The 18,756-nt window shown below is 38.1% G+C and overlaps 1 protein-coding gene across 1 annotated transcript in view; it reads left to right on the plus strand.

The window, feature by feature from the left end:
- Positions 1–18,756, plus strand: part of LOC126188416 (uncharacterized) — a 58,784-nt gene that overhangs the window by 28,879 nt on the left and 11,149 nt on the right. The window contains exon 2 of the mRNA XM_049930020.1: positions 17,446–17,638. Coding sequence (XP_049785977.1) covers positions 17,446–17,638 — 193 coding nt within the window. The remainder of the gene's footprint in view (positions 1–17,445; positions 17,639–18,756) is intronic.

Below are 18,756 nucleotides of genomic sequence, written 5' to 3' on the forward strand. Positions count from 1 at the left end.
AAAGACTCTGGCTGAAAAGTGAGGTACCAGGTGCGTCATTCTACCTTCCTCAGCACCTTTAAAAAATTTCCCAAAGTATTGGCATGCAGATATATTCGTTCTTTCTTATATGGAGAGAGTAGAAGACAGTGCCATTTGGGAAGAGACGGAGAAGTAATTAATGCTGGAAGATAGTAGATAGTGGCTGTGGTACAGAAAGAGCGAAGGAGACAATGGCAGTGTGAGAGGGACACTGTGGCAGTGGAACATAGTTGACAGTTGAAATTTTAAACATTGTTATTGGCTGAAGTCCAGCAACCGTGCGTTAAGTTAATTACATAATGTACGTACCTCGGTGGCTGTACATATATTATGTAATATAGTTGACAGTGACACAACAGTGCTAGAAAAAGAGTGAAGGAGACAGTGCCAGGGGAGGAGGAATAAAGAGAAAGAGTAAGTGGAAGCAGGTGAGAGCCATTGTTAGTGAGAGTCTGCAACAATGACAACAGGGAAGAGAGAAATGTGGCAATGAGAAGAGACAGCAGCAGTGGGAAAGAATAAATAATATAGTAGCAGTAAGACAGAACAAGATCGAGCGACAGTAAGGGGAGACAGTAGCAGCAGTACAGAACGAAGGAGAGTGTGGCTGTGAGACTGGAGACAGTGGCAGTTAGAGAGACAAAAAGAGATAATGACAATGAGTTGGGCTGAATGAGTGAGTGAGAATGGCCAAGTGGGAGCGGATGGGTATGTCCGACTAGAGGACAAGTAGCTGCTAAGCGAGTTACAATGAGGGGAGCTTGTGCGAGAAAGACGTGAGTCGCATGTTAAAAAGAGCGTGAATATGTTCGCATGCCAAAATTTTGGAAACAATTTTTAAAGGTGCTGAGGAAGTAGGAAAGAGGCATCTGGCACTCCACTTTTCAGTCATAGTCTTTTAGAAAGGAGCGTATTCGCCTGTTTTGTGCTCCGATTGGAGCAATTTTTCGCTGTTTAACTTTCTTACCGTAATTCGCACTTTCCGTTGTCAAATCAGTTAAAGTAAACAGCTTTAGGACAGTTGTAATAAAATTGTTCTTCATTATTATAAAGTTCCAGAATTTTTCGCCCAATAATTCTTCATTTCGTATTCCATGGCACATCCCCTCGAATCACGAAGCTTCAATTTTTGTTCACGCAATCGGACAAATGTTTCCACCAGCAATTATCACTGCATACCAACTAAATTAAGCATTTTCCTCCTTCTTTCCAACTTTGCTTATTACTTACAAATTATGTGTGTTTGCTCAGTAGAGTCCATTTCACAATCAGTCAAAATCGTTAGCTGCCCGCCTACGCATAATTCTCAAGTGCAATTCTCAAATTACTTAGATGATCTTGAGTGAGTGTATCATATTAATGTGAGGAATGTAGTAAGTTCCATTCTAGTTTTGACAACCTCACACGAATATCAACAAAAAAGTCTAGAGCATCGTGTTAACTTCTAAAAATAGGCAATTGTTATTCAAAATAACATGTCCTCTCACATCGATGGTCTGTTCCGGCCCGAAATGAAGGCAACGTTAATAAGTTCTTATCATTTCAAGACGTTCTCATTCAACCGATAAATTACAAGGAAATATTGTTTCGTATTGGAACTTAACACTCTTGTATGGTGAAAAGCTTCACGTCTCTAATTAGAGTATCTGAAAGACACAAAAAAGGAAGAGGTTATTAAATGCAAATCATATATTCGAAATGGGATAAGATGAGAAAGACAACCGATCGTGTCCTTTTCGAAGGAATTATCTCAGTATTCGTCTTAATCAGATTGGGAAAGCCACGGACAACTTTAATCCTTATAGCCAGACTGTGAACTGAACCCAGCTCCTCTCCAATGCAAGTCCGGCTTTTTAACCACTGCACCATCTTCTGAGGTTCGTGTGTGCAAGAAACTTATAACTTGGTACCATCATTCGATATCTTTCGTTGACAGGGAAAAACAACAAACTGCGATTTTTATTACGACAACGTTTTACTCCAGGATCAGTCAAGAAGTAAGCAGTTCTGAGAAATAAATCCTGGCTACCTCTGCCGTATAATCCATCACTATCTGGTAATTTTTTCTTCTTTTTAAGATGAAGAAACGACTTCCAGTTCATGGCCCTTGCTTCCACGAGTCGTGTATTTGCGTAATATGACACAGTAGAGACATCAGTAGCAGTTCTCTAAGAACAATAAACAAATGAAGACTTTCAAAATACCATCAAAAATGCAAATAAAAATAAACCACGGCCACAGAGAAGCAATAAACCTCAGAAACTTACACGGTTCAGGCTACAAAACCACCAACATGAGTCGGAAACTCAAAGCTGGCAATATGTGGCATGATTCGAAAACAGGTGAGACTGGCAATGGCAAACATTAATCTGATAGACTGAACGTAAAATAATAACTAAAGTGCATCGATTGTGGTGACACAGTGACTCAGCCAGTAACATTTAAAAAAATAAGAACAACCACTTTTCGATATGGTCGACATAATCGTCTTGAGGTATTCAGCAATTGTTAAAATAATTAAGACAATCCTCATTTATTGTTCCACCTCAGTTGCACATTTGAATTAAGTTACATGTTTTAACCGCTCTGGATTATCTTCTGATCTAAGTAGTTGCGTCAGCAGCACGTATTGTCTACTCAGAAGCACATATCATAGTACTGTATGTCGCTGACGCAACTACTTAGATCTGAAGATGATCCAGAGTGATCGAAACGTGTAATCTGATTAAAAATATGCTGAGACGGAACAATAAATGAGAATAATCTTAACAGCCGTATTTCTTCCTAGAATTCACACTACCGATAATTATTAACGAATATTGCGAGGAGGTAGAAGCATCATAACCACCATTTGGATCGGTCGTAGCGAATCTTTTTTACTTATCGCCCACTTTTGTATCTCTGTTCATAGTAAAATTTTCTAACCGCCCACTAGTTCCCCAGTGATGGTGGTTTATAAAGTAGAGAAGTATCTTTATATTATAAATTTCTAAAATAGAGCTGCAACAAGTTAAAGTATGAAATAATAATTACTTACCAAATACTTTACGTCAAATGCTATGAAAACCTAATGAATATATCTTTAACCACCAACAGCGTGCCCCCCAGAATGAAAGTTGGAACGCCCAACAGTGGGCGGTAGGGACCAGTTTGTCACTGGTCTTGATTGTTCTGAGTAACTGTCCCGAATTGTAATAGTTGTGAGATTCTGTAACCTTCATTGGATACGTTGTCTTCAGCTAAAGCCTCGCATCTCTTCTCGAAAAGATAAGGATACATTCCCAGATTAGTGTCACCTGTAAGTCTTTCGGCGAGTGAAACGAACAACTTCATTTTATTGTAACCTCATTCATACACGAAGCAAACCAGAGCTTCATTATTCTGAATTGCAGTTTCGTCTAAAATCAGATTGTGAATTCCTAAACTTTTTTATTGTTCCTTTGAGCTTAGTATTTTCTCCATTGTTCTGACACGTAACTGAATTAATATTTATTCATAACACTCTACAAAGCCTTCTGAAGCGTGTCCGGAATTGTTCAGCTGCCTGTTACGAGTCTTTCTATTTGACGCCATTTTGGCGACGTGAGCGTCTTTGTGATGAAGATCAAATGCTTAGGACAATACACACAAGCAGTCCCCCAGTTCTCGACCGAATAAAATCTCCTACCCGGACGGGAATCTAACCGGTGACCCCGTAATCTAGAGGCAGTGGTACTAGACAACGAGCTGCAGGTATAAATCTGTTGCAATAAATACGAGACTGCGCCAATGAAACCTTCAAATTTTCTAATATTGCTCGATATTCAGCTTGAGTATCTGAGAGAAAAGTATAAGAACCGCATCAGTAAGCAGAAAAGCGGAAATATTCTAAACATTTCTTACGCACAGTGAGCTGAAAATCACATCTTAAAATCGAAGCGGAACATCATTCGCAACAGACACAGTCACTGTCGTTTATTATGCAACTTACGGCGATTGTCAAAGCTGAGCTTACCGATGAGTAGCAAAATTCCACTTGTAAAAAGTAATGAAACTCTATTACAACGTAATTTCCGGCGCTTATGTTATTTTACTTCCCGTATAATCCCTAGGTTGAATTTGCAAGCCTGCTACTCCTAATGTAGCATTAAATTACACAAGGAAAGATTTTTTTTTATTTCAAGTACTTCATCGACATTATATACCGTAATACTTTGTCATTACGAAGAATCTGTCGATAGATGTTCGCAATATATGTATGTTACGCCCTATGGGCTGATCGCTGTTACATGACACCGTCGCAGAGCGTCGAATCTCCTGTAAATGTTACCGTCCTACGAATATTGTGGGAAAAGTTGCTAAAACATTTAGCGCGGTTACATTGGTGCAGTATAGTGTTATTCGGTCATGGGAGAAGCTGTGTTATTAAAAATGACATAATGTGTGTGCAGAAACAAATCCATCGCTGAAGAGTTCTTGCGCCAAGGAGTTGTAAATGTAACGCGGGAGACGTCCTTTCTGTCATGTATTTAAACACCACTCAGAATTTGGTTCCTGTTTCCTTGGTTTTCTATAAAATCATGTAGAATACTTCTCCCCAATAATTCTCATATTTCTGTTAAATGACTTCAGCATTCCTCGAATTTTTTTGAATTACAAATAAAATGTCAAATAATTTATTTTCAGAGATAGCAGGTAGCAGAGGTCCCTATTTGTACAACAATTAGGTTACAGTCTAATGTATAGATATTTATTTCCATATGGTGTATGAAATCACATCCTTCAGTAATAACAATGTTCAGTAATGAAAATTCTTCTCTCCACATTGCAGTCTACACAGAATCGGTTCGAGAAGAACTTATTTTATCAAAATAGTACTAACTGAACTGTTTTCGAAATGTGTTACGGAGTGGGTAACTCTCGTAAAATTTAGAGACTGTATACAAACTTATATTCCTAAGTTAAAGACGTATCTTGCAGCGTTTGAGTGAAACCGCTTGATAAAAACTAATTCCGTCGAGAAGAGACTTTCTCGAAACAGGTAATAAAAGGCCTCTTCCTTAAATTTTAGTCCCATTTGAAACAGTAACTAAAAACCACCACACTGTAGTCGTGCATTACTATAAGTAGCTCTCTAAACCTTTCATCGCATTGTGACTGTATTCTCCCAGGAAACTGGGACGAAGCGTTTGCTTACATTTAGCCATGATCGAAGAAAGAAATGCCCTTCATCTTTTTATAGGAAGCCATTACAACATTTCTCAGTGATTCGGGTGAAATCGCACATCTCGCCGTTACGATCTTTCTAATGAAGCTTTACACTGATATCATAGGAAGTGTTTCACTTCATCATCACAAATAGATAAGGAAAGCGGAAAACCCAGAACTGTATTTCTCTAGAATGGACAGAGAAGCTCCAAGAAAGCCCCGAACGTATTGACGCTGCATTTTTTCACTGTCCTAAAAATGTGGTGGTATCATTGACTGGCATATATCATTCCTGAAATTTGTGTATTATTGTCTTGGTCAAGACAAGACAATGGAGTTTTGTCAAGAACAATGCTTTTATGTGACTCGAGAATTTTAAACTTATCTAAGCATCGTCAGGTAAACGCCCAAGTGGCTGAGTTGAGTGTGTACACCTAATTTTACTGGAGGAATATACCACAAGTGCAGTGCACTGTAAACCATACGTCTTTGTTCAGCCAGTGGGTGTTTACTGACATTGTAACAGATAAGATTAGAAAATAGCATACGTCATACCGACATTGCAACAAACAAGCTTTGGAAATGTATACGTTTGAACCTGTAACAGAAAAAAACGACCTCTAAGAAGGGAATACAGAAAAATTAATTTTCTTCCATCCACAATGTAAGTGGTTACGTTTTAGCTGCGAATTAGGTAGCAACGCAGTTAACAGTCGAGGCATACAACTTATGGCTTAAGGTGATTAATTTCGCGATAAGATGTTCAATTACTCGTACGGCACATAGTCTACTGAAATCACTTTTAAATGAGTTGATATTTTGGCAAAGTCGAACATTTGCTCTCACCGTAATTATGAATCTAATTCAGGACGAAGAAAAATATTTTCACACTCAGTGTCACGGTGTAGTTTCCAAGTAGGCAAGATCTCTAACACTCAATTAATTTAGCTCTCATAAAACAAGCACGTGATTCATTGATAAAACAAATCCTCCAAGAACGAGAGAGTATGAGGAGACATCTTCTACGGAAAGAAAAAAAAAATATGGAAATGTATCTCTTGTAATTCAGAGCAAGGCATTTCACAAACTTGGCTGAAAATTAGCCATAACATTGAACCTATCCAAGCCTCTTTCCAAGTCATTAGTCCTATTGTTTGCCTATCTTGTGCCGATCATATCTCTGCATACTGTCTTCTCCCTCCGACCTCGATAACCTCTTCTAGATGTAATTCTTATCCGCATTTTTTCCTGTTTTTCCTGGTTGCGTAAATAGGTGTCCTACTAACTTGTGCCTGCATCTGGAAAGTCTTTCAACTTGTTCTCTTCTTGTCTGTCCTGTTTCCGTTTCTTATATTGTCTGCAACTCAGTTTGTTAACTTCCTTTATATATTTTAAATGCTCTTGTTTTCATTTCCTCCGTTTTTTTCTACCGAACCTACTTATTCCCTTATCTATGTCAATATTTGAGAGTATTCACCTCTTTTTTAGAACATTAATTTTACGACTTGCGAAAATCTGCTTCTGATATCTTTCTTGTTTCGAAAGCCTTTTGTAATACCGCTGGGTAGATAACAGAATTCTTTCGCTTTTACTATTTTACTGCATTAATGTTTGTTACTCGCCTTTCTGCCCAGCTTCATTACGTACAGCTTTGTCTGGTTTATCCTGAAACTCCTTTCTGTGCTAATCGCATTGTTCATTTTGTCTGATAGATCTTTCAAATAATCTTTCAGACAGGAGCAGTATGTTGCTGTGAAGTCACCATTGACACTTGTACCCCTTGAGCTTCGACGTGAAGAACAACTGCATTAAGTTGCAATCCTTCTTCACATCTTGTTTTGAATACAACGATTCCTTTCACAGTCCTCACACAGCTTTTTTATACACAGTACATTCGTGCTAAATGGAACTAAAAGATCTGTACTTTACTGTTTCGTCCATTTTCAGCAACTCGAGTTGAGTACATCGAAATAATCAGCAACCAGCTGCATAAAAGGTATTTAGTGCCCTTCTTCAGAAGATTATACCTATCGCATTATGTGCCATTGAAAACAATAAGACGCTTGCAGACTATTGCTGTGGTCATGTGGATCATTGTGCCTGCAAATGCTTGCTGATTATTTCGATCTATATTTTACTTTGTTTTGTCATATAAAGACTTTTATATTGTAATATGACGAACTAACAAAGGACATTAACCATCAGATTGATATTTCGGTGGAGAGAAATATACGAACAACTTCATGCTTCTCTCCATGTTTTCTGATCGATGTCCTCGGAAAAATTTCAAACAATCGCATTCGCAGTAGATTTTACATCTCATCGATGCCCCAACCATATACTAACACACGTACATGTGAGACTATTTCTTATTGGCTTCAGTAATGCAAGATCTCACGATGTCTGAGGTTTAATTAAACGGAGGCAGGTAGCACCTTAGGTGTCAGAGAAAGTTTCCATTCGTATACTGCAAGCGACGGTTGCAATAACTGTTGAACAAAAGATAAGAAACCACCACGAGGTGACTCGACCCAGAAAAAAAGGGGGTATAGTGAAAGCGTGACGGGAAATATCTGCGAGCTCACGCGTGCAGTATATCTCGAATGAACAGGTTATCACGCCTTACACGTGTCGCGTACGCTGATGTCGATAAACCGTAGAGTAACTAACTGTATAGTCGTAATTGCTTACTGAATAACGTGGAGGAAACGTCTGAGCAATTTCTTTTCGAAAAACAGTTCGGACTATCACTGAATCTTTTCCCCACCTGTAAGCTAGATAGTTACAACCCCGTATCACATTACCGCCCCAGTTCATCAGCCACTCTGCACCCAACATGACAATCACTAAATAAGAACGAACTTAAACTTCAATGCAAATCCTTCACCGTCCACTTTACGACAAAAAAATCAAATCACAAATAGCAATCAGAACAATTTTCTCACAAAATTTCTGACAATAATCTTCTCCGGCAGATTATGTCGCACTCATTCTACAACTCTATCAACTGCTAGAACTAAAAAATTCATCAGTAGTTACACTCTGCGGGCGTGTAAAGGCACAAGAGAAACTTATCGATTACAAAGATACTAAAAACTGCAAAAAAAAATTCTAACAACACTGTATGCAAAGGCTCATACTGGGGACATCACTGGCGTGAAACTCATGTAGGCACTTCCAGTAACACGACCTTGGTTAGCTGTCATGTCACTTGGAGTGCTACAAGTTTATCATTTCTTCATCGTCTCATTTTCTTCGAGGGTAATTTAAAGTCTTACATATTTGTTTTCGTTTCATGCTACACATAAGGTGATTTCATCCCATTGTGTTCCTTCGTACGCCTTCTTGTCTTGCATTGTAAACATATAGCTCGCATCCTGCTTGATTTTTGCTCACATCTGTAATACTGGGTGGAGTAAATGATTCCATATTTACTTTTGTATCATATGAAACAGATGCTGGTTTCATCGTTTCGTGTTCCTGCTTGTTAATATGTACGTGAACTGCTCTATTTGAATGCTTTGTATAATGTTCGTATTCTATCTTATTTTTGTTCGCCTGTGTTTTTCATACTTCCTCGCATTTAATGGAGAACACGTTAGTAGCTTTTTGCAGACCTAATAGAAATGATTACCAATTCTGTCAAAAGCTGCTAGCATAGAGTTCCCCATCAAATGTGAGAAATTTCGAAAAATGGAGGCGGACAAAAATAAAGTACAATACGAGCAACATACTTACAACACGTTTCACGCACGGATTCGTAAGCGGGAACAAGTATACATGAGGCCACAGAATACCATACGACGATATCAGCTTCTGTTTTATATGAAATAAAAACAAATATTGAATCATTTACTCCAGCCTGCATTACGGATGCAAGAAAAAATCACGCAGAATACGAAAAACGTACTTACTTTGCAATTAAAAGAGCGCAATGCGATGTGTCATATCATGACAGATAATTTTTGGTTTTTGGCACATACTAAAGCGCAAATATTTCCACTTGGTAATGGCAACACGGTCGAAAGTGCAATACTGGGCTTATCAAACAAACAAATTTACAGTCAAGAAGTGACAATGATGTCATTTACTAAATTTTACGTTAGTATGATTTCAAACTACGAGAAGTTAATTTTAATTTTTGATTAAGATTTCTCAAATAAATTACACAAAAACTCCTCCAGTCACACACTTTACCACTACAGTATGAGGCCCACCCATAAAGGAAAAAATGTTATCATCTAATATTTGTATTTCGAAAACCAAGAATACGCATTTTTGTGCCATATTTTCCGGTATTCGAAGTTCACTGCCAGGCCACTAGGAGCGCTGCTATTGTCCTCTGTTTAAAGCTCTCTATATGCAGGACTTTTCCTCCGTTTTCGTATCGTCACATGGGCATTGCACTACTTACATTTTGGTGTTCTGTGGGTGGCAGCCACTTGCCATGTTCCACACACGTTAAAAAGTTATAGATAAGATTTCAGATTGATGGGTCTATTACAAATATGTCTCACTTCAATAACATGTAACACGTTTCGCTGATTTTTGTTTCTTTCACCAGTTCAGCAATATTAAATGCACCGTTAATTTATGTATCTCGCGATTATCACAAAGTGATACTATATTGCTGAGAAAATTAATGGTGTTCTTAATTTTCGGACGCACTCTTATTTAACTATAATTCTTACAGAAATGGCAGAAAGCTCTGTTTGGGGTGTGTGGAACTCCTGAGGCAAAAGGCAAACTAAAAAATTGAAAAGGTCATGATAAAACGTATGAGTATCATTATAAAGTCGATAATAGTGTAGGATTGCTATCGGACCAATGAAGGCATGTCGAACAAGATACCAGATGTAATTGTATCACTGGTTTTGAATTTTTTGTTTTCCCTCAGTGCTCTTTATTTAATGGAAATTTAAGTGTATTATGGTTACTTTTCTTAAAAAATTTTAAATGCTGATTAGAACAAGAAGCTCAAAATTATGTCTGCAGGAAAATTTTACAATATGCTTAACAAAATTTCGCTGTTACGGTAGACTGAGACAACGTGATTCTAATGTAGGACTATATTCATTTGATTCTGGGCTGCTGTCTTTGATATTTACCTAAGTACTGTAAAATAATTTTATAAAATTCGCATATTTCTGACTCATCGTCATGATGTTGCTAACAGTCAAAGAGTTATAACGGAATACAGACAACACCATTGCTTCCACCTTGTCAAGAGTATATCGTCGAAATTGTAGAGCTGTATAACAAAATAATCAAACTGATTTCTCATAGGGAGATATACCCTCTTAAGCCACCGAATTTTACAGCCAACATGGACAAAACGTATCCATCTAACAACCAGTAGAAGAGTTCTAACCAGTGTGAGCAATAAAAGTAGGTTACAAAGGAATCTTATCTACTATCTCAGATGGAATCACCAAGCTCTTGCAGGTACTAAATACGGCAATGTCAAACTGTTCCTACACGTTAGTCGATTCTTCCGTCGCTATTTGGATAATAACGTCATAATATAAGAAACGCACGAGGCTGTGGATATAATACTGTAGAGCATTCACAGTGTTGTACCTTTAATTCATAATTACATTCTTATACGCTTTCGCAACACTTATATATTGCATTGTGGAGCCTTGTGCGAGTACTTGCAGTTCTGAGTGACAAATATTTCCCCAGAATAAACATTGGAGAATACACACCTTCCAATTAACTAGCATACTCTTAAAGTTGTTTTCACTAAAAAATAAAACGCAATATATAAGACTAGTTAGCTTAATTTTAAACCTAGTTCGTCTTCCATTTCGAGCATTTCGCTCATACTCCTCGCGCTTCCTAATTTTTCAAGAAGGAAGCTAAGATAATTCTTCAACAAAAAGGATATATTGCTTCCTGAAAACTGGATAAAGGTAAACAGAAAGCGACACCTACGATGACGTGACGCACAACAAATTTCAGTTCCAACTTTCTGTGGTGTATGCAATTATTATTATTATTATTTGACATCTTTAGGCTGTAGCTGTATGAATATTTAGGTCATTTCTAACTGAAATTACACATGTACAATGCAATGATTAAGATTTGTTTCCAGTTTTTATCTCATCGTGAAATATGAAACAGTTATACACCAGACGTCAATTTTTCGGTGGTACTGAATAGTTTTACGCATATGTACAAGGGGAAGTGGTGGACAGTTCCAGACGTGGCACAGAAATGGCGTTCATATCAATAAAAGCCCGCTCTCTATATGTAGGAAGATGTTGCGTAATATATGTCAAAAGTCAAGTTCGCTTTACCTGGAAAATGAATAATATTTAAAAAGTCTGTGGGGTTAGTTAGTTTATATAGCTTTTTAAGTAGTGGTTGCACTTCTTTTAAACTAATGAACTGAGACACCGTAGCACCATAAAAATCTTTGTTTTGTTGTCAGTGAAAAATAGTTCAAAGTTGGTGAATATTTGTAGGTGGTCTACTCCGTCATTTTAAATAAGAAACGAGTATGTAAACCCAAATAGAGACGTATCTCTTAAGGGTGTTAACACAGAAGGACGTTCCAAAATTACAACCACGAATCAAATAATCAAGGGATTGTACAGTATGGCAGTGGAGTATCTGAAATCAAATGCATAAAATAACTGACAATAGACAGACAAAACAATGTGGTATATTTTAGAGAACTGTTGCACGTCTTTGTCCAGTTGTAGAATGTTTACCCCAAAAAATCCATTGTTCTGTGTGCCACTAGTTACTAGAAAGGAGGCGTTGATCCACGTCGTCAGAAATGAAACGGCAGTCAAAGAATTCCGTGATAGCTGGTAGATATGCACCTGAAAACGCAGTTGTGTCCAGTGTTCTCTAGGATGCAACAGGGATCCTCCCTGTTATCTTAAAAGAAGTAAACATACTACTGGCGAATGCAGTAGTAATATTTTATAATAAATGTCCGAAAACATACGTGAGGAAGAGTTGAATACAAAAAGAAGCAGTATCCTTTTTCATCAAGTCCACGGACCACGCCCCCCCCCCCCCGCCCCCACAAATTTTCTATGACAACGAGAAAACTGTTTTGAACCCTATTCAACAGCTTTGACACTCCGTACCTATCCCCGTATCTAAGTAAGATGGTATCTCTAATAAGTTTTTGAGTCTGCTAAAGAGATTGCGGTAATCGTAGATTTTCCGCACATTGTAGAACTGTTGACAAAAATACGTTGACCAAAAGAAAAGAATACATCGGAAAAAAATGCTTTTACGTATAAACAAAAGTTTTTTTTTTTTTTTTACTGCTAGGCGAGGGATTTTTTCTCTTGCATTTTTATCCCCCGGAAGAATTCACTTCTCTCCTTAAGAGGACCGATGGATTATTGTTACTATTCGTTGCTGACCGTTTCAGTATTTCCTACGGTCCTTCTTTTCCGTTGAGCCACACATCAAAAATTATAAAAGCACTAAACATTGCGGCAGTCAAAAAATAAGATCTTAATTCAAGTTTTTCTTTAATTTTCACGCATTTCGTGAGAAAGTACGTCGAGAAGTTGTCAAATGGCACCTAGTCTATTAAAGAACGTTAAAAGAATGTGCCGCCAGCCTCAGATCTTAAAAAAATAGCAGTTTCTTTGCTGATTTGATAATACGTGCCCAAATAACTGTAATAATTCTTTGACCGACACAATCGGTAAAAAAGAAATACCATCTTATTCAAAGAATATGTAGCTGATAGCGTATTCTTTCAACGTTCCTTAGAGGAATACCAGTTACATCGTTCAGTCAGAACCCCCATGAATATTTAATTGGAGGTGTGAATGGTAATTGCTGTAATTCCGAATACCAGTCAAATAAAATTTTTAACTGCTAGCTTTTATCGTGGAGAAATGTAAAGTTATACATTGCGCGTAACACAAAAATGTAGTTGCCATTTGTCTTCAGTACTAATGTGTCACTCCTAAATTCAAAAAAATACCTGGGAATAATAATTCGTGGGATTGTAATGAAGAACGATCTCATATGGTGTTTTAGCTAAAACAAATGATAGACTTTAATTTATCAGGATGATACTGAGGAATATCATTTCGCCTTTACATTCAACATCCTGATAGACCTACGCTGAAATACTAACCAAGGTTTGCGGAGCCATAACGGATTGGACCAACAAGTGACATATACAGGACATTGTGAATGGCAACCATCTCGTTCACTTCGCAAGAGAGAGTAAAAAAAATGCTGAAAAATCTAAATGCCTGAAGAGAGACCCTAATTTCTTGCAGAAACCAAAACAAAAATTAAGAACATAGGTGTTCTGGGAGGGATCAACGAATATTCTGCAGCTGACTATATATAGCCCCCGCAGAGACCGCGCTAGGGGGCATACAATATGTCTACCTATCCCGCTTCCGAACCGCAGTTGTTTTAAGTGGGCTATGATACTCAGCTCACAAACTTCTAAGAAAAGTCATGATTTGACACAACAGCAATATGTCAATTTTTTTATTAAAACTACTGATTCCAGTCAAGCAACAGACCACGCTGAGACATGAAGAAAGACATTAATCACATGCCGCACATCCTACCATGAACATCAGGATCAATGTTATACATTACAGCATTAAAGTTATAGTATTCGGACATGAACCTGATTTGTACGTTACACAACGTGCTCTCAGGGTGAAGCACTCAAACAACGAACATGTCATTCTTCTTGCCTGGGGCTGGTCTGCTGTTCGTCTGAAACTGGTCTTTTTAATAAAGAGGTGACACACTGTTAATGTGCCAAATCACAATTTATCAGAAATCCTAAAATACATCGCAATGAAAAATACATCCTGCTGCGAACCAGTGACTTTCATGAACGTATCAAATTTCATATTAAGCTACCGTCAATCGTGCGAAGGTTTTTTTTTATTATGAAAGGCCCTGTTCTACTGTGCCGTCTGCTTATGTAAGCATTTATAGTCATAATACCGTAACTTTTAACAACTCAGATGCAAACAGCATTGATTTATTTAAATACAACAGTGGAAGACGTAAGCATGTGTGTGTCATCCAGTTTCTTCTCCGTATCCCATGTAAGTACACTTGCAGCTTTCAGCCATTTACATCACTGCAAAATTACAGAACGTAATATGCAACATAACTTTCAGTTTCAGACCTATTTAACTGGCATGAAACAAGAAATTCCTGCTAATAACCTCGGCGTAGAGCGCCCATAATCCACACACACGAAATATTCGGAAATTCAGACTGAATGTAAGGAAACTAGAGTTATCATGAAAAACAAGATCTTCTAGACACGCGCCGTGTATGAACAATAAAGCATGAAACGTGACTGGTTGCGGTATTTAATCAATTCTAGAGAGCAAATATTATTCTGTGCTTTGCTATGTTGTCGCCTCCTGCAGCATAAATAAATTAGTTATCTAAGGCAGACACTTTTTCGATTGAAACAAGAAGTTTACCGTTAGCAGTCACGATTTATTGTAATACGTCTTTCGAGGCTTAAAAACCTTCTACATTCGATGGGTTTATGTCAGTTACTAAGATCTGTGTCACGACTTTGACGTAACCTGCGGTACTGCCAAGTGACAGCAGATTAAAACAAGACACCATTTTAGGACATGGCTCATAGTTTTGCGGATGTCTCTGAGGCAAAGATGAACAAATATACAAATGTAAAAGTAAAAATATCTCCAGTGGTCCTTGGCTGCTTTTTCTGTCGTATTACATCACACGAAGACCTTATTTCAATAGTGGTACAAGTCCATTTTTGATCATTCTGAGGTACAGTATATATACTTGAATATTTCTGGTATCTCAACAGCAGATATTTCAGCGCTCATTTAACTTTAGGACTCTGTATCTCAGAATGAACAAAAATGGACTTGTACCACTGTTGAAATAAGCCCTTCACATTAAAACATTGTACGCGCATTGTAAATTTGCGATTCAAAACCTATACAAAAGTAACAGTCAAATACCCAAACCGTGTTTTCTTCTTCTCTTCTGTTACTATTTTTTTATATGTATAGACAGTACCACAGGTTATCCGATGGTCGTAAACACAACACTTATATGTCGTAACAATTCACATAAATCCACCTAATGAGGGAGATTCAAATCTCTGTGAGGTGCAGTGGATATAAAATAAATTGTTACTGGTTACAGTAACCGTGTTCTTTTAATCAATATCAATAACAGTCATGATAAAACATAACCTAAAATGTTCGCATTTGTGACGCACTTGTTTATTGTACGACTACACGTTTCTTTAGTTCATACCATCATCTTCAGGTGAAGAAGTTTGTGGTTACATTCGTAGTGTCAATTCTCCATCTGAAGACAATGGTATGAGACATCGAAACGCGTATTGTACAAAAAATAAGCGACTTCCTGAGGAATCTGCTTTATTTGTATTCAGTTATCTGTTGCAATCTCATGATGCCGAAATAATTAAATCTGATAGTATTCGAAGTAGTTTCGGACTTGCTGCAGGTAACTAACTATGTTGTTGTTGTGATCTTCAGTCTTGTGATTGGTTTGATGCTGCTCTCAATGCTACTCTATCCTGTGCAAGCTTCTTCATCTCCCAGTACTTACTGCAACCTACATCCTTCTGAATCTGCTTAGTGTATTAATCTCTTGATCTCCCTCTACGATTTTTAACCTGCACGCTGCCTTCCTATGCTAAATTTGTGATCCCTTGATGCCTCAGAACATGTCCTACCAACCGATCCCTTCTTCTTGTCAAGTTGTGCCACAAATTCCTCTTCTCCCCAATTCTATTCAATACCTCCTCATTAGTTATGTGATCTACCCATCTAATCTTCAGCATTCTTCTGTAGCACCACATTTCGAAAGCTTCTATTCTCTTCTTGTCCAAACTATTTGTCGTCCACGTTTCACTTCCATACATGGCTACACTTCATACAAATACTTTCAGAAACGACTTCCTGACACTTGTATCTATACTCGATGTTAACAAATTTCTCTTCTTCAGAAACGCTTTCCTTGCCATTGCCAGTCTACATTTTATATCCTCTCTACTTCGACCATCATCAGTTATTTTGCTCCCCAAATACCAAAACTTCTTTACTACTTTAAGTGTCCCATTTCCTAATCTAATTCCCTCAGCATCGCCCGATTTAATTCGACTACATTCCATTATCCTCGTTTTGCTTTTGTTGATGTTCATCTTATATCCTCCTTTCAAGACACTGTCCATTCCGTTCAACTGCTCTTGCAAGTCTTTTGCTGTCTCTGACAGAAGTACAACGTCATCGGCGAACCTCAAAGTTTTTATTTCATCTCCATGGATTTTAATACCTTATATAACTATAGTGCACGATATTTCGATTGGGCACCTGCCAGTCATCTTCAGGTGGCTCATTGTCTTCGATGCTTTACCTGGAGATGACCGGCATGTTTCCAGCCGCAATACCGTGGATTGTAGTTAACGACGATCGGCAGTAAGTCCATAACTTCTTTGAATCATATTAAAAAAACTAAAAACCCGCCTCAATTGCGAAAAAAGCACCTAGTGTTAGCCTAGGTTTCGGCGTAGATAACTACACCTTCTTCAGAACAACAATAAAACCCACAAGTGCCTAAGAAGACCTTTGTCAATGATTAAAAGAACACCATAGCTATACATTGATAAACTAAAAAAAGAGGAAAGCACAAACAGTACATACGTACAAAGTCAAAACCACAACTTAACTTGATGGTGTACCTTCACGTCACACCGGCCTATGTTCGATGCAGTTTATGGCGGGTCATGGCCCATCGAACATAGGCCGGTGTGAGGTGAAGCGTACACCATCAAGTTAAGTAGTGGTTTTGACTTTGTACATATGTACTGTTTGTGTTTTCCTTTATTTTCGTTTATAAATGTATAGCTATGGTGTTCTTTTAATCATTGACGAAGGTCTTCTTAGGCAATTGTGGGTTTTATTGTTGTTCTGAAGAAGGTGTAGTTATCTACGCCGAAACCTAAGTTAACACTGGGTGCTTTTTTCGAAATCGAGGCGGGTTTTTAGTTTTTTTAATATATTAACCAGCGATTGCTGACGCGCTGCGATGTTGAAGGTTCTTAACTTCTTTGAATATTTAGGCCGCTGGAAAAATTTTAAAATTTCCAGCAGATTTGACAGTGTTCGCTACACGGGAAATTCTTGTTAGTACTGTCGATTGCGTAAGCGAAGAGCGAGGCTTCCTTGGAGTGAATGTGTGCGTAACAAGGGCGCACGGCGCGGCGGCGGCGGCGGCTGCTGTTCCCACGGGGCCCCGCGAGCCGCTGCTACCTGCTGGCGGGATTGGGGCCGCCACCTGCCGGCCAACCCAGCCGCCGAGCGGCGCTCGCCAAACCGCGCATCGCCTCAGAGTACCGCCCACCTGTTTTGAAGAAATCTGGCGCAGCTACCAGTGAAAACACGTCAGTTTTGGAAAACAGCTGACGCTGCTATGTGTATGACGTTTACCACAGTTTCACCACACTCGGGAACAAACGAAAGTCCAATAATACCTCGTTGCCTAACTGTAGATGCCGGGCTGCTTCAAGGTGAAGCGGTGCCCGTGGTGGCGCCTCTATGCGTCAATATGTTCTAATTTTTAAGTATTTTACTCCTGAAATTTTTGAAAGCAAAGACTAATAAAATTTTATTTCAGCAATTTAAGCACAAACGGGCACTATACCCTTCATTTTCGAATCATTATCTGATTGAGGGGGGTAGGACGTCAAACGGGCCGACTTGAAGCAGGAGAGACACCACAGGACATTTTAATTTCCACTGTTTATACTTTTAGAAGTAACTTCATAAAACTTTGTCAGCATGACCAGGACGGACTCAGAATTCACATTCATAGCAGTGGAAGTTCGAAAAAATAACGAAATAATTTTCTTTACATGTGAAATTTCATCATTTTTTTCACTTACTAATGGCAGCATTTGTTGCTATATGTACACTTTTCTTCATAAGTAAGAGAGATTCTTCGATGAATTTTGCACAGCATAGAAACCATACTTAAAGGTGTATGAAACTCTAGAATTTTCCAAATCTATTAAAAACTGTGGTAAAAATTGAGGTAATTAACTACAAAATTTGTGTTTTTTTCTAAACATGAAGTTTAAAATATAACAGCTCATTCGTTTTTTCATAATTTAAATAAATTCTAGACTTTCATACGCCTGTAAGTATGGTATGTATGCTGCGCAAAATTCATCGAAGAATCTCTCTAACTAAAGAAGATAAGTGTACCTGTAGCAACAAATGCAGCCATTAGTAAGTGAAAAATGATGAAATTTCACACGTAAAAAAAAATTATTTTGTTATGTTTTCGAACTTCCACCTTAATGAGTGTGAATTCTGAATCCTTCCTGGCTATGTTGCCAAAGTTTTATGAATTTATTTGTAGAAGTATAGACAGTGGAAATTAAAATGTCCTGTGATGCCTCTCCTGCTCCAAGTCGGCCCGTTTGACGTCCTACCCCCCTTAATACAGTCAACATTACTCAAGCACCGAGCAAGGTGGCGCGGTGGTTAGCACACTGGA

This window comes from Schistocerca cancellata, chromosome 5 (genome assembly GCF_023864275.1).
Source record: "Schistocerca cancellata isolate TAMUIC-IGC-003103 chromosome 5, iqSchCanc2.1, whole genome shotgun sequence".
Taxonomy (NCBI): Eukaryota; Metazoa; Arthropoda; class Insecta; order Orthoptera; family Acrididae; genus Schistocerca; species Schistocerca cancellata.